At 35.8% G+C, this 21,271-nt stretch overlaps 1 protein-coding gene across 1 annotated transcript in view; it reads right to left on the bottom strand.

The window, feature by feature from the left end:
* LOC123532662 (sterol regulatory element-binding protein cleavage-activating protein-like) overlaps positions 1-19,052 on the bottom strand; it is a 34,678-nt gene extending 15,626 nt beyond the window's left edge. The window contains exons 1-13 of the mRNA XM_053518104.1: positions 18,965-19,052; positions 13,355-13,510; positions 12,248-12,392; positions 11,801-11,961; positions 9,135-9,272; positions 8,085-8,164; positions 7,395-7,509; positions 6,783-6,964; positions 6,300-6,426; positions 5,503-5,615; positions 3,489-3,583; positions 1,870-1,968; positions 508-804 (exon numbers count right to left, since the gene is read on the bottom strand). Coding sequence (XP_053374079.1) covers positions 508-804; positions 1,870-1,968; positions 3,489-3,583; positions 5,503-5,615; positions 6,300-6,426; positions 6,783-6,964; positions 7,395-7,509; positions 8,085-8,164; positions 9,135-9,272; positions 11,801-11,961; positions 12,248-12,392; positions 13,355-13,467 — 1,665 coding nt within the window. The 5' untranslated portion in view covers positions 13,468-13,510; positions 18,965-19,052. The remainder of the gene's footprint in view (positions 1-507; positions 805-1,869; positions 1,969-3,488; positions 3,584-5,502; positions 5,616-6,299; positions 6,427-6,782; positions 6,965-7,394; positions 7,510-8,084; positions 8,165-9,134; positions 9,273-11,800; positions 11,962-12,247; positions 12,393-13,354; positions 13,511-18,964) is intronic.
* Between the last annotated feature and the right edge of the window lie 2,219 nt (positions 19,053-21,271).

The raw sequence follows: 21,271 nt of genomic DNA on the forward strand, positions 1-21,271 counted from the left end.
GTTTCATTAAGATTGGGCCAAAATTGTGACCTCTAGAGTTTTAACAGTCAAATTATTGATGACAGACGACTGCCGGACGGACAGACGACGGACAACAGACACAGGGCAATCACAAAAGCTCACCTTTGAGCACTTCGAGCTCAGGTGAGCTAAAAATAGAGACAATCATTTAAAATTAAATTAACAACAGATATCTTATAACAGCATGCTCTTCAGTAAAATGGATTTTCTATCTAAGAGTTGGTATATTGTCCAATTCAAGCAAGACTTTGTGGTTTTGAAGCTGTTATCTTGTTGAAGTGCACCTGACCTCTGCGTGAAGTTTCAATCAAGCACTGCATTAGTATTGGAAATATAAATTTTAAGATTTAATCAGCATTTTCCAAGTCCAAAAAGTGCATAACTTTGCCAAAATACAACTCACAGTTATGGGACACATACTTTTTATGATGTTTTATTAAACCTCAGTTACTTATAAAGTTTCATATGTCAAATAATATTTCTTACCATGATGAATCGTTGCACCACTCTAGTGCTAGCCCAGAAATACAACAATCTAAGTCTCCGCGGCAATCCTAGTAATGTTTCCCGCTGGAACAGCCTCGCCTCGTGCTGAACTCGCGGAGAGACAGGCGCTCCTTTTGATGAAATCATACCCATACCAGTTGATAGGTTGATTCTTGGCTGAAGTTTAATTCGGTCTGATGGAAGACTGGTTTTGAACGGACACTTGAAGAGTGGCTCAAAGGGAACAAACTCTGACTGGGACGAGGTGTCTTGTTTGTGTTTGTGCAGATCTGACAACTGGTAAAATCAAAAATTGAAATTAGTAGTCTTCATAACAAGAGCTGTCAGAGGACAGCAACGCTCGACTATTCAACAGCCTTGTCGACTGAATGAATACGAAAGTCGAAAAAGGGGCATAATTTTGTAAAAAAGCAAAATAGAGTTATGGACCTGTGCAATGTAAGTCAGTTTATCACAGTGAATAAGTGTGTGAAGTTTCAATCCATTCCCACAAGTGGTTACTGAGATACCAGCTTACATACAAAACCTTAACCAAAAATTTCTAAGTCGAAAAAGGAGCATAATTTTGTAAAAAAGCAAAATAGAGTTATGGGACCTGTGCAGTGTAAGTCAGTTTATCACAGTGAATAAGTGTGTGAAGTTTCAATCCATTCCCACAAGTGGTTACTGAGATACCAGCTTACATACAAAACCTTAACCAAAAATTTCTAAGTCGAAAAAGGGGCATAATTTTGTAAAAAAGCAGAATAGAGTTATGGGACCTGTGCAATGTAAGTCAGTTTATCACAGTGAATAAGTGTGTGAAGTTTCAATCCATTCCAACAAGTGGTTGCTGAGATACCAGCTTACATACAAAACTTAACCAAATCGGGACGCGGACGCGGACGCGGACGCGGACGCCGACGCATGGGCGAGTCCAATAGCTCTACTATTCTATGAATAGTCGAGCTAACAAAAGGAATGTTTCTATGCATCGAAATACAGAGAAATAATTAGTTTCGAGTTTGTTAAAAATTATTTTTTTGTATAAACTAATATTGCTTTCTAAGTAAAACTATAGAGAATAAACACAATGATTTGACAAAAGTAAAATTTTTCAGACACTGGAAATCAAGAAAAAAAATCAGCTTCGCAATAAGTATTTATACAGATTTTGTTACTTTTGACCTACATATTATACCTGACCCTATGTAATTAGATGATTAAATTTTTTTTTACCCACACAGAAAACATTTTGAAAGATTACTGGGCAGTCCTTCAGCACATCAGCTGCCTTATTAAATGTCTTCTTGACAAGTATTAGTTGAATTTTCATGAAAGAAAAGTCTGTTAAATAGATACCTCCATTCTCCGTATGTCCACAGAGAGAACTGTCACAAAGAAAACCATCTGTAACGTAAAATCTGTCAGCAGTCCAACTAGAGCAAACAGGCAAAATTCCTGAAATAAATGATGCAGAAATTTTGATAAATTCACACATTAAGAATACTTTACATCATGTTTTTCCATATATACAAGGATTCTTTACAACTGCAATAATTTAATAGGATAAACATGTCTTTGATAAATTTATGAATTTTCTTTAATAATTTGTAACAAAACTTTCATTAAAGAAGAGATGATTGCATATTTATATTATTAAGCAGCTGCTAATATTTGTCCTTTTTGTCCACAAATTTAATAAAGTTGTCAGTAGCAAGTAAATCTACATGTTTAATCCTCCAATCAAGGTGTACTACAGTACAGGAATAATTTGAATATGTCTGAATAAATTAAGTGTAAAATAGAAATGTTCTCCAAAAGTTTAAACCTCAAAAGATTACTGAAATAAATTAATCCCGCATGTACATTTAACCCTAATAGTATATCATTGCAATCTAGTAATCTTGGTTTGTGAACTCTACATGTCGTCTGGATGAGGTTAACAATCAATACTAGTTAATAGTAGTTATATGAAAATTCTTCTGGCAATAAAGAAGATAGGGAGCAGACACAAGGCAGAGCTATTTCATCTTTGACCTCCAACATTGACCTTGGACCTAGTAACCTTAAGAGTGCACTCTGCATGTGATCTTGATAAGGTAAATATTTCATGTTAGTTTTATGAAAATCTTCCCACTGGTTTAGAAGATATGAAGTGAGTGGACATGAACTTCAGCTATTATATGACCCCAACCATAGACCAAGTGACCTGGGTTGTTCTTGATGGGTAAATAATTGCTGCTAGTTTTATGGATATCTTCAAAGCAGTTAAGATACGGAGCTGGAACAGTTCAGCTATTTGACCTTGACCTTAATTATGTGTGACCTTGAACATGAACCTATTAACCTGGCTTCTATGCTCTGTACATCATTTTGTTGAGGTAAACCACTGATATACATTTTATGAAAATCTTCCAAGTGGTATAGAAGATAAGACAAGGACCCAAATTCAAGCTTTTTGATCTGTTACCTTGACCAGGACCCGAGTGATCTGGGTTGTGCGCTCTGCAAACTTTGAGACTCCAGTATAGCCCCAATTTACATTGTATCTGGGAGTATAATAACCATTTTAAACAAAGAATGGACCATGAAAGGATCACTCTTACGTTGTTATTTCACTAGGACAGGGCTAGTGTTACTGCATTGTCAAAACCGAAAATTGCCCAAGCTGAACATTTGTTGTACTAGCAGAAAATCAATGTCCTAGATCGTGAATGAAGACAGAAGCTTAAATTTTGAGAAAGCTTCACAATTCCAGAGCAATAACTTGTGTTCAAAGACGAATGTTTGTATTTTTAGTAGTTTCAGATGGATTAAGGTCACAATTCAACCCTTATCTAGTCACAACTGTGTTTCTTCACAAGACATAAGCACTAGTTTTTTTCCCAGGCCTCCATCACAAAAGTGATTCACGGAACTTTCAAGCTTTCTCCACAATTTCACTACTTCAGATTAGTATAAACTGAATGAATACAAACCTGAATGGCAGGTACAAAAGTGAAGAACCCCACCATTATAATGGCCAACTCTATCAGCAAGTTCTTTGTTATGTACCAACCCTCCTTACTCAAACCTGAAAATGAGAGAAAAAACATTTTGTACATGTAAACTTCAGTAATGAAAACAATGCTCACTCATACATTGACGGTTCAAGCATCTGGGCTCAATCAAACAATATATATGGTCCCTGGCCATTTTACTTAAATATTTTTCTATGTTTAGATCTCTTCAAACCCTGGATATCTCGAGCATTTACTTATCCCCATAGGACTTCAAGCAATTGCTATTTCAAAATAATTGCCAGTTGAATTTTCCTTTAGGCAAATTACACAGATAACCAAGTATCAAGCGTTGATCCCAGACATTTGCCGCATTCTCAGTATTAAGATAATATGCTTCCTGGTTGTTTATACTATACATAAGTCTGGTTATATACATGACTGCTTTTAATCTGTCAGTAGCTTGGTTCAGGATTAGCAAAACTAGAGTTGTCACAAAAGTGATGAATTATGTCCCCACAATATGGCCTTGTCACAGAACTAAGCCAGTGTCAAAGCTGAACTTGCTTGACCTTTGACCTACTGACCTCAAAATTAATAGAAGTCATCTGTTGGTCATGATCAACCTCCCTATGAAGTTTCATGACCCTTAGCCCAAGCATTCTAAGTTACTGTCCGGAAAAGGTTTAAATGTATAGGGTCACTCTGACCTTTGGAACTGAAAATCAGTACAGGTCATGACCAACCTCCCTATTAAGTTTCGTGATCCTAGTCCCAAGTGTTCTGAAGTTATTGTCTGAAAATCATTTCAATGTTCCGGGTCACTGTGACCTTGACCTGTGACCTACTGATCGCAAAATCATTAGGGGTCATCTGCTGGTCATAACCAATCTCACTATCAATTTTCATGATCCTAGGCCCAAGCGTTCTCAAGTTATCATCTGGAAACCGTTTAACTGTTTCGTGTTATTATGACCTTGACCTTTGACCTACTAGCCTAAAAGTCAAAACTGACCTGTATTTTATCATGTTACACCAGTGTACAAAAATTTATGATCCTAGACCCAACCTTTTCTCAAGTTATCATCTGGAAACCGTTTAACTTTTACGAGTCACTGTTACCCTGACCTTTGACTTACTGACCTCAAAGTAAAACTTGACCTCTGTGTGTGTGTGTGTGTGTTTGGGTTTAACGTCTTTTTCAACAATTTTTCAGTCATATAAACGACGGTGTCTACTTGTAGCAGTGAGCACAATGCCCAACTTTATAGTGCTGCCTCACTGGAATATCACGCCGTAGACACGTGACACGATACCCCACCCAGTCACATTACACTGACAACGGGCTGACCAGTCCTAGCACTACCCTCTTAATACTGAGCCCCAAGCAAGGAACTAACTAGTACCAATTTTTATGTCTTTGGTATGACGCGACCAGGGATCGAACCCACGACCTCCCGCACTCGAAGCGGACGCTCTACCACTAGGCTACTGAGGCGGTTAAAACTTGACCTGTATTTCATGATGTTACATCAGTGTACCAAAACATATGATCCTAGGCCCAAGCGTTCGGAAACCATTTAACTGTTCCAAGTCACTGTGACCTTGACCTTTGACCTACAGACCCCAAAGTCGAACCTGATCTGTATTTCATGATGTTACACCTGTGTGCCAAAATATATGATCATAGGCCCAAGCATTCTCAAGTTATCATCCGGAAACCATTTCACTGTTCAGGGTCACTGTGACCTTGACCTTTGACCAACTGACCCCAAATTCGAATTTGACCTGTATTTTCTGATGTAACACCCGTGTAACAAAAATTATTCAAATCGGTCCAGCCTTTCAAGACTTATCATGCGGAAACCACAAAAACCAACGGACTGACCGACCGACCAACCGACCGCCAAGCTCACTCCTATATACCCCACAAAACTTTGTTTTGTGGGGGTATAAAAATAGAAGTCATGCAAATGTTTTTCAATCTACCTACCAGTGGCTACCCTGTATTTCACATCCAACTCTACAGAAGTTGACACAACAGACTTTGTCATCACAAGTACATTCTCTACACCTATCAACACAACCAGGTACGGAAATATTTCCCTGAAACAAAAACATTTGTTATATCTTAGCTATATGAAGTAAAATTTAGCTCATTTTAGTTTATTTTTCATTAGTTTTGAAAAGTAAAAGATATATTTAGTATGGGATTAACTTGGACAATCTATTTTCAACCTTTTCCATGAAGATTAGAAGGGGAATGTCATAATGCAATCTATTTTCAACCTTCCCCATATAAATCAGAGTTGGAAGAGGAATGTCTAAAAACAATCTGTTTTCAACCTTCCCCACATGGATTAGAAGGGAATGTCTTAAGATAAGTTTTTTTCAATCTTCCCCACAATAACCATAGGTGGAAGAGAAATGTCTTAAGATAATTTCTTTTCAGACTTCCCCACATGGATATTAGAGGGAAATGTCTTGAAAGAATCTGTTTTCAGCATTCCCAACATAAGTCAGACAATAAGACAATCTGTTTTCAACCCTTCCCCACATGAATCACGTGTGAATTTCATAACAAAATCTGTTTTAAACAAACTGATGGAGAAGACTTGTAAACTCAAAATTACTGTTTCAAAATGTTTTTTCTTGTCATAAAGTAAGTCTTAGGCAAGTCAATTACTGAAAATCAAACATAAAAGAATTGCAAAATTTTACAACATTCTCTGACAATATTTTTCAAAGTTTTCTTAACAAGTCACAACATTTTTCAAATTGTTTGCTTACCCTCCATTTAATCTGGTATTCAGACCAAATATAGAACACACACTGACTGAGATCAACAATGAAGACACAACAGTAACAACAGCGCTCAACGCCAATCCCCACTTCGATTTCACCATTTCAATTTTCTCTGAAAGTTAAATACCACGGTTAAACAGTGTATATAATGGCTATTTCAAAGAGTCCCAAGTCTGAGAAACACAAAATTTTAAAAAGATTAGTTTCTGTGTACAAATTAATAGATATATCACAGATTATACTATGCGGAAGTTTGAACCAACACATCTAAACAATTAATGTGGTTTTCAATACACATCTTAAAATACTGTACTGGACAGAATCCTGTAACCAAAGTCATTAACACGAAGTGTGAACAATAATTGGTTACTTTCAAGCCGTATGATGCTCAAATAACAGAAAGTAACATTTAGCCACCAAAAGCACGTAACTGCTGAATAATTATTATACTAACAGAACAATACTTACTGACAGAAAAATAAAGATACATGAGCAGCACCAGGTATAGGACGATAAGATGAATGTATTCAAAATATATGTTGATGTCTTTATAATGTAGATGCACAATATGATCAATCTGGGAGTTGTTCACGTTAGTCAGCGTGTCTGGATACACCGCTTCTAGTCGCTTCCGCAAGTTGCTCACAAAACTAGAAATAAAAAATACATACTGTTTGCAACACGCTGGATTTAGATAAAGAGGTTAAAGTATATTAAGGAAATCAAACATTATATATACTGACAATTCAATAACCCATCAAGCAGTTCCTGAGAAACATTTAACCCTTACCATGCTAAATTTCTATAATGGACTATTCCATCTTCCAAACTTGGCAGTACCATTTATCATCTGAAGGGATATCTACTGAAAATATACTGACTGAATAGCGAACAGGGCAGACCATGATCAGACCGCATACGGATATGCTGGCTGATCTTGGTCTATACTGGTCGCAAAGGCAGAATCAATCGTGTCCAGCATGGTAAGGGTTAAGTTTAATTTAGCAAGTTTGCACAAAAATCAATGCTGAACTTATCCTGAAAAATAGTTCAAAATAATTTTCCTTGCATAGACATTACCTTTCATCATATGATTTCAAGGCAAGAGTGATGGCAAATGATATAGTTCTCTGTCTATTCCTGATAAAGTATCTGGATATCCCAGTCTGTTTCCATGGCAACCCAAACAACACATCTATAAAGAAACAATAAATGTCCATAGAACTAGAAATTAATACAGAATGCATATCTATTTTTCCTAATTGTTGAGCACAGGAACATACCATAATGACACACCCGTAAGTTGATTAAAATGTCCATTTGTGAGCAAAGATTACAGAAAGATTTGCATTATATAATATACGATCAGAAATAAATGCTTCTAACATGTTAATGTCCTCATAAAATAAACCTCTAATCCCTGGCACAATCTCCCTTTATTTGTTTGAACTTTAATACTTGGTTTAGCACCATTTACAGTTATCAATTAATGGTGGGCAATTAACCTAACCAGTTTTCTTGAATTCTGTACCAGTACTAATACCTTCTCCGCATATAACTTCCAACTTCTCCGCATGAATCAAAGGTGGCAGATGAATGATTTCAAACACAATGTATTTTATCTTAGCATCACTGAGAACATACACCTCACCCAGGAACTGAACTATATATACATATCTTGTAAACTCATTCTTGTCCTACAAATTAAGTAAACATATGTATCCTGTATCCCCTCGATATATTGTTGAAAGTCAACACCACTAAACAAACCTCTAATACCCGGAGGAGCCTCCAGGGCTTGATTGTATCTCTTGTATATGGTCCGCAATATCTCCTTATCCTCCAGAAACCTAAAGCGAAACAAAGAACTTTTGTTTATTTATATATTTTAATGACCTTATAATTTTTATCATTTAACTAAAATGGGAATTCAGTATTTTCTGTCAGTGAGAAACTAACTTGAAGGTGTTTTTTAAAACAATTTCTTTAACCAACTGTCACTACTCTTTACAAACAAGCTGTATCAAAATTTTATACAAAGATGATATGGACCAATTTGGTGAAAATAAATAGTGCTTTAAAAAAGAATATGAATTCATTTGTGTAAATATTCATGAGAAAAAAAATCATTTAAATTTTCTCCTTTCATGAGCCGCTGTGGCAAACTGGCAGTATGGCCAACACAGCCAACTAATGACAGCATACTCAATTATTTGAAGCCCTTCCACCTAACACTAGCTTACATACAAAGCTTTAGCAAAATCTTTTTCTAAGTTGAAAAACAGGCATCATTTTGCTAAAGTGTAAGCTAGAGTTATGAAATTTGTCATATGAGGTCAATCCTTGATGTGAAAGATGTGTGTGGTGAATATGAAAACATTTAGTCAAGTAATTCCTGAGATACATACTTACATGCAAAACTGTCAAAAATTTCTATGTTATAAAGAGGCATAAGTTAAATTAAACAAAAGCAGTTGTGTAACTTGTCACATGAAGTCACCACATAAGTGTGAAAATTGAAGCATTTGGCCAAGTAGTTTTTCTGAAACCTGTTTCCATGCAAAAAATTAACCAAAATTTCTAAGTTAACATGGGTCAAAATTTTGACAAAACAGAAGCAAGAGTTATGTAACTGTTTATTGTAATTACATTTAGCAGATCATGACAATTTTTTTCAACCTAGTGAGCTGGAACTGCTTTGGGAAATGACTGTGGGGATTGTGGAAATCAAGGAATAAGCAATGTATATATTTAAAGCCTTTCTAAAGAAGAACCAACACTTACATGAACGAAATGTATAAGAAAGTCAAAAGTTGATACCTGTTAAGATTTTTCTGCCACAGATTGGCTGGTGAGAGTACGAGGCAGGCATATTCTGGAAGCAGTTTCTCACTGTGCTTCGACCTTAAAGGTTCTGATACCCTCAGACAGCAGTTTACCAGAGACTTCTCTTCATTTCTACAACACAAAAAAATAAAGATCAAATGTAAAACATTTTATAAAGACTTCTTGAAAACATTTCTTCTATTTGCAACACATTATTATAAACAGACGCCTGTGCTGGCAGAAAAAAGTAAAGTCACTTTGCCAAGGGACAGTGTAGGCAGACAGAAGTATCATTACTTTGTCCATAGACAAAATAGCAAAGTGTATAAACTGGTGAACAAAAATGACGAATTTGTTGCAAAGCGTATAAAATCATTAAATGACAAAAAAAATTATAATTCTGTTGCAAAACTCAACAAGAGCACCGCCTTGCGGGTGCTGACGCTCATCTGATTTTTTTTGTATAATAGAAATATTGTCCTACCCATGATTTTCTAAGTCTAAAAAGGGCCATCACTCTTGCAAAAAGCAGGATAGAGTTATGTTTCTTGATGTACAGTGTCCACTTATGATGGTGAAAAACTGTTGCAAGTTTTAAAGCAATAGCTTTGATAGTTTATGAGAAAAGTTGACTTAAACATAATATTCAACCAAGAAAATGATTTTTCTAAGTCCAAAAGGGGCAATAATTATTGCAAAAAGCAGGATGGAGTTATGTTGCTTGCTGTACAGGGTCAGCTTATGATGGTGAACAAGAGTTGCAAGTTTTAAAGCAATAGCTTTGATAGTTTAAGAGAAAAAGTTGACCTAAACATAAAACTTAACCAAGAAATCTGATATTTTCTAAGTCCAAAAGGGGCCATAAATCTTGCAAAAAGCAGGATGGAGTTATGTTTCTTGCTGTACAGGGTCAGCTTATGATGGTGAACAAGTGTTGCAAGTTTTAAAGGAATACCTTTGATAGTTTAGGATAAAAGCTGACCTAAACATAAACCTTAACCAAGAAAACTGATTTTCTAAGTCCAAAAGGGGCAATAGTTCTTGCAAAAAGCAAGATGGAGTTATGTTTCTTGATGTACAGGGTCTGCTTATGATGGTGAACAAGTATTCCAAGTTTCAAAGCAAAAGCTTTGATAGTTTAGGAGAAAAGTTGACCTAAACATAAAACTTAACCAAGAAATCTGATATTTTCTAAGTACAAAAGGGGCCATAAATCTTGCAAAAAGCAAGATGGAGTTATGTTTCTTGCTATACAGGGTCAGCTTATGATGGTGAACAAGTATTCCAAGTTTCAAAGCAATAGCTTTGATAGTTTAGGAGAAAAGTTGACCTAAACATAAAACTTAACCAAGAAATCTGATATTTTCTAAGTACAAAAGGGGCCATAAATCTTGCAAAAAGCAAGATGGAGTTATGTTTCTTGCTATACAGGGTCAGCTTATGATGGTGAACAAGTATTCCAAGTTTCAAAGCAATAGCTTTGATAGTTTAGGAGAAAAGCTGACCTAAACATAAAACTTAACCAGGCAACGCCGACGCCGACAACCGCTCAAGTGATGACAATAACTCATCATTTTTTTTCAAAAAATCAGATGAGCTAAAAATGGTGAAAAACAATATAAACTAGAAAATGCTTTTTTTAAAAAAGCGCATGTCTCCCCTAATGCAAAGTCCTATAGGCAAGAAGTCAATAGGGGTCAGGAGCGAAAGTCAAAGAGACACTGATGGTTGGCTGCAATAGGGATCATCTACTTGGCATGTCCAGTCATCCCGCTAAATTTCAACACTCTTGGCCTAGTGGTTCTCAAGTCACTGTTCAGGCTCCTGTGACCTTGACCTTTGATCAAGTGACCTCAAAATAAATAGGGGTCATCTACTCTGCATGTCCAATCATCCTATTAAGTTTCAACATTGCAGGTCAAGTGGTTCTCAAGTTATTTCCAAAAAATGATTTTACATGAAGAGGCCACTGTGACCTTGACCTTTAATAGACTTACCCCAAAATCAATAGGGGTCATCTACTCTGCATGTTCAATCATCCTATGAAATTTCAACATTCTGGGTCAAGTGGTTCTCTAGTTATTGATCGGAACTGGTTATCAATGTTCAGGCCTCTGTGACCTTGACCTTTAACGGAGTGACCCCAAAAACAATAGGGGTCATTTACTCTGCATGAACAATCATCCTATGAAGTTTCAACATTCTGGGTCAAGAGGTTCTCAAGTAATTGGTTGGAAATGGTTTTCCATGTTCAGGCCCCTGTGGCCTTGACCTTTAACAGAGTCACCCTAAAATCGTTAGGGGTCATCTACTCTGCATGACCAATCATCCTATGAAGTTTCATCATTCTGGGTCAAGTGGTTCTCAAGTTACTGACCGGAAATGGTTTTCAATGTTCAGGCCCCTGTGACCTTGACCTTTGACGGAGTGACCCAAAAAACAATAGGGGTCGTCTACTACAGCAGCCCTAGAACCCTATGAAGTTTGAAGGTTCTAGGTCAAATGGTTCTCCAGTTATTGCTCGGAAATGAAGTGTGACGTACGGACGGACAGGGCAAAAACAATATGTCTCCTGGGGGAGACATAATTTGTTGACAAGTGTATAAAATAGTGAAAAAATAAAAATTTGTTGCAAAGTGTATGAAATGGTGAAAAAGTACCCGTGCTGGTGTCGGAGCTTCTCCACTTCTTCCAGCGTTTTAAAAACTTTGGTAAGTGGTGCATACAGGGCATCTAGGGGATCATGTTGTGTTGGTTCCCATGGTGACACTGTTGTCTTGACAACCAGTTGCTGTATATATGCTTGCGAAGGCCCTTTATACTATAATAAGTTGAAAAAATTTGATTGCAGATCATAAATTAACATATTGTCATTATACCTGTCAAAGACAATATTTGACAGAAATAATGGTTTCAATAGACAAATGTAAAATCATTACATTTATTTTTCATCTCCCTTTTTTAAATTGTTCTTTTTCTTGTGATGGTTGACGACTTTTTGAGCTATGTACAACACAATTTCGGACGGACATCCAAACAAATGCAAATCTAAAGGCCTCTCAAACTTTATTTGGGGTTAAAAAAGTCTGTGTATTAAGAGTGCTTACCCATCTAGGTATACTTGTTATGTCTGTGGTGTCAAATGATTTATCTCCCTTGGTAAAAGATTTTGGTGGCACTTTGTAATTCTTCACTGGTGTTACATACTCGCCTGGAATATTACCTGGCAGGGGCACGTACAACAGTGGGTAGCTGAATTAACAAAATATATGCAAAATATAAAACGATGACATAAATAGGTTTAACATATGTAATGCATAAAAATTAGATTATGAAGTCTTACAGTAGGAATCAAATGTTGATGTGCATAGTGTAAACATAATGCATATACCGTGAAATCAATCATTTTAGTGGGCGACTAATTTTTGTGGTTAAGTAAATACACTAAATTAAATCTAAACATCCACAAATTCATATCCCCAGGAAGTAGCCATTTTGGCTTGAGCTTCTGATGCTCCAATTCAGAGGTGATCCACTGTATAAAATACTTTCAAATTATTTGTAACTTTTATCTATTGCAGGTTTATACTCTAACCTAGCTATGTAGTTTTACAATTGTGAAATACAAATAAATCCAGTTCAATTACAAAGTCATTTTACTCATATTAGTCACTTCAGTATATTTTATTCTTAAAAACTTTCAGTGTTCACCTACACATCTTGCATCTATTGTAAAGAAAAATGTCTATCGTAAGATCCTTTAAAAGCAGAGATTTTAAATGTTTTGTTTAACATCACACCAACAAAGTCATGGGTCATATGGAAACTTTTCAGTTTTTGTGCTGCAGGAAGACCCCAGGTGCCCATAAGAGCATTCTTTTGTTACAGAAGGGCACCTGGGAAGAACAATCATCAGTAAAGCTCAATGACTTCCTCATTTGAAAGAATTCCACACCCAAAGTAAGGTTTCAAACATGCAGTGGTTTGGATGAGTAGAATGCAATAAAGCAAAATAATACAAAAATATAGTAGTCTGAAAATTTGAGGAAAAGAAAGCCTTGGTATGGCATTGTCGAGACCACAGTCAATTCAATTCTGATCTGGAATAGGTGCCTGCCACACTACCCTAGCACCACTGTCACAGTGTGCTTGGAAAGATTTGTACTTCATAAAAAAAGCCCAGTAGTAATATAATGAAAATGTTGGATACATACCATAGTAATATTATGACTGCACATACAGATACAAGGATTGAGAAGGGATGGCTCGCACAGAAGAGACCATGTGTATAATACACCTGTGATACACTGTCTTTAAAAGCCTTCATTCCTACGTATTCAACTCAGCCAAATATCCCTTCAATACCATTGCTGAAATATAAATGTTTGCTTGATAACTTTTCTTAAAAAATTGTCACAATCACTTAACTTGTCAGCTTTAGTTCTTTATTCCAAGGGATGTGATTTCAGAACATTTCTAAATGCAATAAAATTTTAACAAAAATTGCTGCTAAGTAAATAATATCAATCAAACAACAGTTACAACTACAGTGTAGGCAGGTTGCATAAAAATGTTCACTTTGCCCTTTCCACTCAAAAAAGTTGCCCTTACTGCAATAAACAAGAGCTGTCATTATTAGTGACAAATGACCCCGAAGCAACCCTTGGGAATAGATGAACATTTGTGTGAGGGTTTGTGACCTTGACCTGACCTGGATGATAAGCACGACCCACCTTCTCAATATGGTTAACATTTGTGTCAAATCATTTTCAAATCGCCCTATGAATGTTGAAGTTACAGCCCGGAGACAGACAAGAATTTACACAGACGCACATACACACATATGAACAGTACGATTTTAATATGCCCACCTTTGTGTGTGTGTGTGTGTGGGGGGTGGGGGTGCAGCCCTCTTTTTGTAAATTTGGGGAAGGGTACAAGGTCCCTTTTGGAGGGGAAATTTACGTCGCGAAATCATTGTTTGGAGGAATATATTTGCTGAAAAGTTGTTAAAATCAGGACTGAAAATCAAAACTAATTTCATTTTTTTTTGCATGGGGAATTTTTGGCCAAGGTGGGGAAAAAAGTATACTTTTTAGATTGGGGAATGGGGCCGAATTTCGGCCCTAAAATCAGCATAAAAAAAGGCCTGGGGTGGGGGGGGGGGGGGGGGGGGGCATAAAAATATGCATGCATGCAAGAATTTAAAGTGGTCAAAACTTTAAATAGATACTTTAAATAAATAGATAAATATTTTCTTCATGTATTCAAAATTGATTTTTTTAAGACTTTTTGTCCGCGTTTTTTCTCTTTTAGTTACATAAACCCCCAGTACAATTGCATTGCATATGTAATTCTCAAAACCGCGCACTCCTCACACAGCGTTATATATGTTTACTTCCGGGATATACAATTCCAACTTTCTTTTAGAATCTCGACAAAATGAAAAGATGACACAGCATTATAATTCTTTTAATGTATTTTTCAGTAGCATTTAAGGTAAATAAATGTCCCAGTTATATGATTCTTCCTTCCTATTAACATAAAACAGCATCCAAAATACGTTACTGGTGGGCGGGGTTTTGCACACACCGCTGATACGATCAACCCGCGTTATAAATTTAACCCCGCTAGATCTGAGGGTCTCGAACCTTGGACCCCGACGACAGCGTTATAACGAGATCCCAGTGTACTGTTACCCATGTATCAGGATCAGAAATGGTTATTTCTGTTTTACATTAGTTTTGACACGCATTAAAATCTGTTGTTTTATTTTAAATCATAATAAGTATTTGATGCTTGTGATACGAGGTGATTTTTTATGGCATCACTTGCAATGTCAAATGCTTGGCAATTCATAAATGTTCATCAGTACTTTTTCACTTCTACCTAAATTATTCCAATCACAGCTCCACTTACACAAAATGTTGCCCACACTGCCAACATTAAATTGCCCCTATTGCCGAGTACTGGATGTACGCACATCAATGTGGACGTTTATGTACCAGGCATATATGCCACCACTGAGTGTACAATATATTGCAAGGGCATAGGAGCTGAGACGGCAAGGGCGGCACCCGCCATCCCCAATATTTCGAGGAGCAGCGAAATGCCAAACTCATAAATTTTTGAAAAGGCTATAAAATATAATTGAGAATAAATACAGCGGTCTTCCCTTGGCAATTGTCAATTTATCATGAAGTGTATCGGCGACTGATATGCACACAGAATCTTTTCATATCGCTTACAGTTTGCTAGATCACCTTGACGACAGGTTATTATACAAAATCGATAAACTGCAACGACCAAGGTCGCTGCATTTTCACGCCCCGCAGACTCAGAATATAGGCGATACATTAATTCATTTAATGAAAGTTAATCGTATTTAATTGCTTAGGCCAAAAAAAAAAATATGTATGTTTCCTGTGACATGCCAGAAAAAAATAGGGTAGGTAGGTTGATTTTTTTTTTTTTTTTTTTTTTTTAGGATAGAGCAGAATACGCATCTTCACAGTAGTAGAATTCACTTATCTTTGCTTTTGCCTATTGTCTTATCAATACATATATGTCTGTACTAGATGGTAGGTGCTATACACTTTAAATACACTGCTTTTTATGTACCTTGACTTTTATTCAGATTATTAAATACATGCCGTCAAAATATTTCGACAGATGCACCTTTGGTTTTCCATTGGTTCAAGCCTAGCTTAGAATCATGATTTTTTATGTCAAGTTTAAGACAGGGGTGTAATTTTTTTTTCACACCACTCGCTCTGCAGGACTAGTAGCCAGTAAAATCTACTCACCCTTAGTGAACAGTCACTTGCCTTTATAATTGACATGTTTAATATTGTCACTTTTATGAAAAGAGTATTACACATGTACAATAAGTAAATTTCAAATGTAACACACAGTAGACAAATACTGTTCTCTTGTACATTACATTTCCTTTTTAAGGAGGCATATTTGTTCTTCTTAAATTTCCTTTTTACAGCTGACATTTTTATTTTTCTTTCCTCTATTTTTGTCAGCAGCACCAGCCAGTTGCTCTCCAAAATACTTGCAGCAATAGTAATAATAATTAAAGTCTATCCCCTACCATATTTTCCTAAAGTGTTAGGACAGCATAAAATATTTAGTTATTTTCATTTTCTCAAGACTTATTTCCCGAAAAATAATTATTTTGAAGTGTCCTAAAAATATGGACACAATAATCCTCATCCACACACCCGTTGTGAAAACACACCCGTTGTGAAAGCGAGAAAAAAAAACAATTATCGGAAATTATTCTGTTTATAAGCTAAGTAATTGGCCTTGTTTTCATTATTAATTAACACCCTCTAAAGAGCTAAAAGTAGTGTCTCAGTATCATGGCATCTGATGATCTGAAGTGGAGACCAAAGCGGTATAGTTGCCCGAGATTGTCATGGCATTACGTCATGTTTTCGCGCCATGTGCAACATTACTGTTTGATCGTACCGCCTTGCTTCTTTAAATTATTGAGAAGGAATCAACAGAAAAGTTTCTTCTTTAATTTTTTAAAAGCGGATGTGCAATATCACGAATGAACTTACGGGTAAATGTGTCAAACTATTATACTGGATATCCTACTCTGTGACCTATTTGCCCTCAAGGAATTTACATTATTGTTAGAGAAGAATATCTTACAAAGTGTCGTGTCAAAAAGTACATGTACAAAGATTCATTTAAAACTTAATTAAATACCGCAACATCATACTGCTTTATTCTAAAGCCAAATTTCTATTTACATTCGGAGGTCACGTAACCTATTCTGCCGCGCTAACAGAAATCTGTTTGTGAAAAATCGTTTTACTCTATGTACTTAAATTGCTGCCGCTTTTTCATTATTTAAGATTTCTTTAATTCTGTTTTTTATACTTTCTGGTCAAAAGTCTGAATTTTATGACCATATTATGTATCATTTATTTACTTTTAGAAAGAAATAAGTAATTAAGATCGCGCTGTTTGAAATTTTACAGTTGATTATATGAAAATTCGACCGTTTTTACAGAATTTTGCCTACATTGATGTCGATATCTTATTAAAATTATTATAGAATTCAAACTGTATTACCTCTCAAGCGGTGTTGAAAATCTGAAGCGATTATATTAAAAAATGAATGCACTACGCGCTTTTTTATAATAAAAATAAACAAAAGTAACGGCGAATTAGATATTACGATAGGTCGCACGCGCTTGTGGAATGGTAAATTACCGGCATAACGTTTTGATATCTTTACGATTCGCGGGTAAATTAAAGTCAATCCAGGTATTTTTTCGTGATATAATTTCTGAAATTGGTAAAGTTACGACGTAAAAACAGCTCGTCTGATCAGTCGAGTATACAGCGAAGTCCACTCGTCCTATCCAGACTTTAACTCGCCACTGTAAGATGAATGTGAATACAGAACTGTCAGATCCTTCCCAAGAAACTGCCGGTCGGCAGGTTGACTTGTTCAAAGAGCTTGGTGAATGTCCATCAATGGGGGAATGCACACATTTTTTTTTACAGATGTTCCTAAATGAGCGCATGTAAATTTTTTTCATACCCGCAAATTCTCGTCCAAAAAAAAGTTTAGGGTCGAAGGCTAGAATTAGGGTCGGTCGGGTCACCAGAAACATATATATTTTTTTGTTTGGCCTTACTGCCGGACAGATTATAGGCACTTGCAATTAACGTTGTGTCTCAAATTCTGCTGAAAAAAGGTAGCTTCAACATAAAAATGGAAAAAACCTTTATAATGCCATTTAATGACTAAAATACCGTAAGGATTGGATTACGTCTTTAAGTCACGGTCTTGTTCTTGATCCTCTACTTAGACATTACTGGTTCTACCCTGGCAAGACATTGTCTGTATCTAACATCGTACAGCCATTACAGTGTTTAAACACAGTAAACTGTAAACAGGGGTGAAAACTCGAGAAAAAAAACGAGTATGTTCATGATTGCACCATTTATTCTAGTTTTATGCAATTTTTCCCAGGGCCACCCCGGACCCCGTCGATGTGCGGGGAATACCCTCTCCCAAAGAGCTATAAAAATAAATAGATCGGCAGCTTGAAAGGCATATAAGGCAAATCTCGCTAAAGTCCCGTGATAACTGAATGAGATCTCGTTTACCGGAAGCGACGTTTTCTCGACGCGCCATTTTGTATGCGAAAGCAATTATTCAATGGTAAATTAATTATCACCGTATGACCACGCTTCTTCTGATGGCAAGAAACATGTACTTTGTGTCTTAAGACTATTTCACATTAAACTAATGTTGTTTTAGAAGCCAACATGCATTTAAAATGTAGTTTTAAAGGTACAAATTGTAACTCCACGACCGCCGATGTTTGTTTTTACCGAGATAACGCTGATTCACGCTCTGACACGAGATCACGCGAGATTACAGCCAGTTGCCATTCTGTGTATATTATACTTCTTTGCCTCTCCCAAACCCACCCCCTCAACCGTCCCAATGCTTAAGTCGTTGCTACGCCCCTGTACTGACTAAAGGTTAGGGTTAGGTTTTATCACAGGTGTAACAGTGAACATGCCGAACATTCAACGCGTGCATAAATTTATGCCGACCTTGACCCCACATCGAAATGTGCAATATGCATTTGCATCTGCACTGAGTTATCATAGACTAGCTGGGGTTTGCGCTTCATACTTCACTTTTAGAAAGAGTAGACCTATCCTATGTTTTTTGGAAAGATGATATTAAAATGTAGTGGCAAAGTGACATTGACAGAGAAGGAGCTTCCTGATTTTTGCTCATCAACATCTGAAATATATGAACTTCTGACCCATCTCACCGTTTTTTTCTCTAAATCATTTCTCACTGAAAAAATAAAAAAAATATTTTACTACAGCCATTCCGAAAATACTTCCGGTGAATGTAACTGAACGTTTGATTGGCTCCAAATAATCAGACTAGGGAACCCGTCATGTTTCTAAAATTAGAACCTTCCCTGTTGGTTGTCTACAACTAAATTAAGGTAGCTCTGCAAATTTGGATGGATTTTTTTCTACGATGTAGAATTTTATTAAACTCTGATTTTTCAAAACTTCAGAATATACCTTGAAAATTAAGCAAATAAAAAGGACACGGTCGTGTGCTTGATGTTTTGCTAGACTAATTTGAAAATTTTGGACCTCATGCAATTTTTCATATTAAAATGGGAGTCTATTCATAATTTTTGTAGATTTTAATAAAACTTCTCACAGTTGTACATAAACATATGGCATATAATCTCGTGAAATAAAATATATAGGTCAGTGTACTTATTTTTGAGATATTTGACTATGATTAAAGTGAACCGAATATTTCACGCTAATTTTAAGACATTATTTTGAATTATTTAACGTGTCATATGTTTTAATATCATATTTTGACTTTAGAAATATAGTAACAGTGTCATTTTAATAAATTTACTCACGAGTTGTCATTAATTCATAAAATGATCTTCATTTCCATACGCCGAATCCAGTCTTTACTCTACGTTTTCCGCATAAATGACGTGACGCCATCACTTCCGGTTTATATCGAATGTAGAACTACCTTAAGAGGTAGGTTACCTTAATATTTGTATGTCCGCATACCTAGCCGGAAGCTAACGTGACGATTTACGACGACGTTTACGACAAACTAATGTGTTTGTATATTCATTCTTTTGAAAAATATTCATGAACCTGTCTCCAATCTGATGCTTAACGTCATCGACGTCATTACGTTACGTGTCAGTTACCATCAAAATTAATAGCTTTTATTTTGAAAGTACATAATTCTGAGCATTTTTTTAAATTGAACTATTTTAAAACAGCCATTATTAGCTGAAATACTTTAATCAGTCTTTCGCTCTGCATAATGATCAATATTTTGCTTCTTTTATGTAGTTATAATGAAATGTTATGTGGAATGTAAGAAAATGGATGGTGGTAACTGATGTTATTGGGAATATAGTTGGGTGAAAGGTTACGGATTACGGCCATTTTCAAATAAAAATTGCGCAGTTTGATTTGTAATACCTATTTTTCAGTTTCCGTTGATGATTTGGTACCTATATACTAAAACTAAGCTCTAAAATTGTTCAAATTTCAGTAGAAAATAGTAGTTTCTTGAATTAAATTAATGTTACCGTGGAAACGAATCCCGTGACCTATATATCTAAATGTAAAATTCAAAGGCGTTGACACTGGTCTATTTAAGGAACACAGCTTCAGCTTTTTATCTGTTTTTAACAAATGAGAATAATAGCTGTATGCACAATGATTTTTCCATAAAAAATGTCAGACGAGGGGTACTGCTGTAAGTATTTTATGCAGTGAATTTGTTTAAATGCTAATAGCACGAACATATTACTTACGTTAGAAATAAGATGTTTAAAAGCAACATTAACAAGAAAGATAATTTTATTTGATATTTTTATTAGAAATTACGATAAAAAGCAAGATATAAGCTATTTTTAACATCTCTGTTGCCATGGTTACTTTAAACGTTAGGAAAAATAGTGTACCATGTAAAGTGTTTGGCATTTTGCTAATAATATTACCCTAATGTTCCATGAAATGGCACTGAAGCCGTCGAAAAATCCGTTTTTATACATAGTTGTTTAAAAATGAGAGAACATGCATTACCATGGAAACACGAGCCACGCGACATATACATTTTAAGCTATTATTAGAAAGCCAAGGTGCATACTAGTATAATTATCAATTACGCAGACTTCTACGGAACACAATGAAACCAAAATACACTGAAAAGTGTTAAGTTTCCATATTTTCCTTCTTCATTCAATATAAAATACCCTTGGAGGGTTTTTTCTTCAAACCTGGATTAAAATTGTACTTGAAGGGACAGCGATAAACGAAATTAAGATAGTTAAAACATTAAATTACACGAAATACAATAGATTGCCACGGTTCAACTTATTTGAATTTTCCCTGGTAACAAGGTAGCCTACCTCCTTAATAGTAAATACCAGACAAGAGCAAGGAGCAGTTTTTGTTGTTGTTGTTTTTTGTTTTTGTTGATTTAACACGACACTGACACAATTATAGGTCATATGGCGACTTTCCATCTTTTTTTTTATGGTGGAAGACCCCAGGTGTTCCTCTGTTCA

Source organism: Mercenaria mercenaria, chromosome 11 (genome assembly GCF_021730395.1).
Source record: "Mercenaria mercenaria strain notata chromosome 11, MADL_Memer_1, whole genome shotgun sequence".
NCBI lineage: Eukaryota > Metazoa > Mollusca > Bivalvia > Venerida > Veneridae > Mercenaria > Mercenaria mercenaria.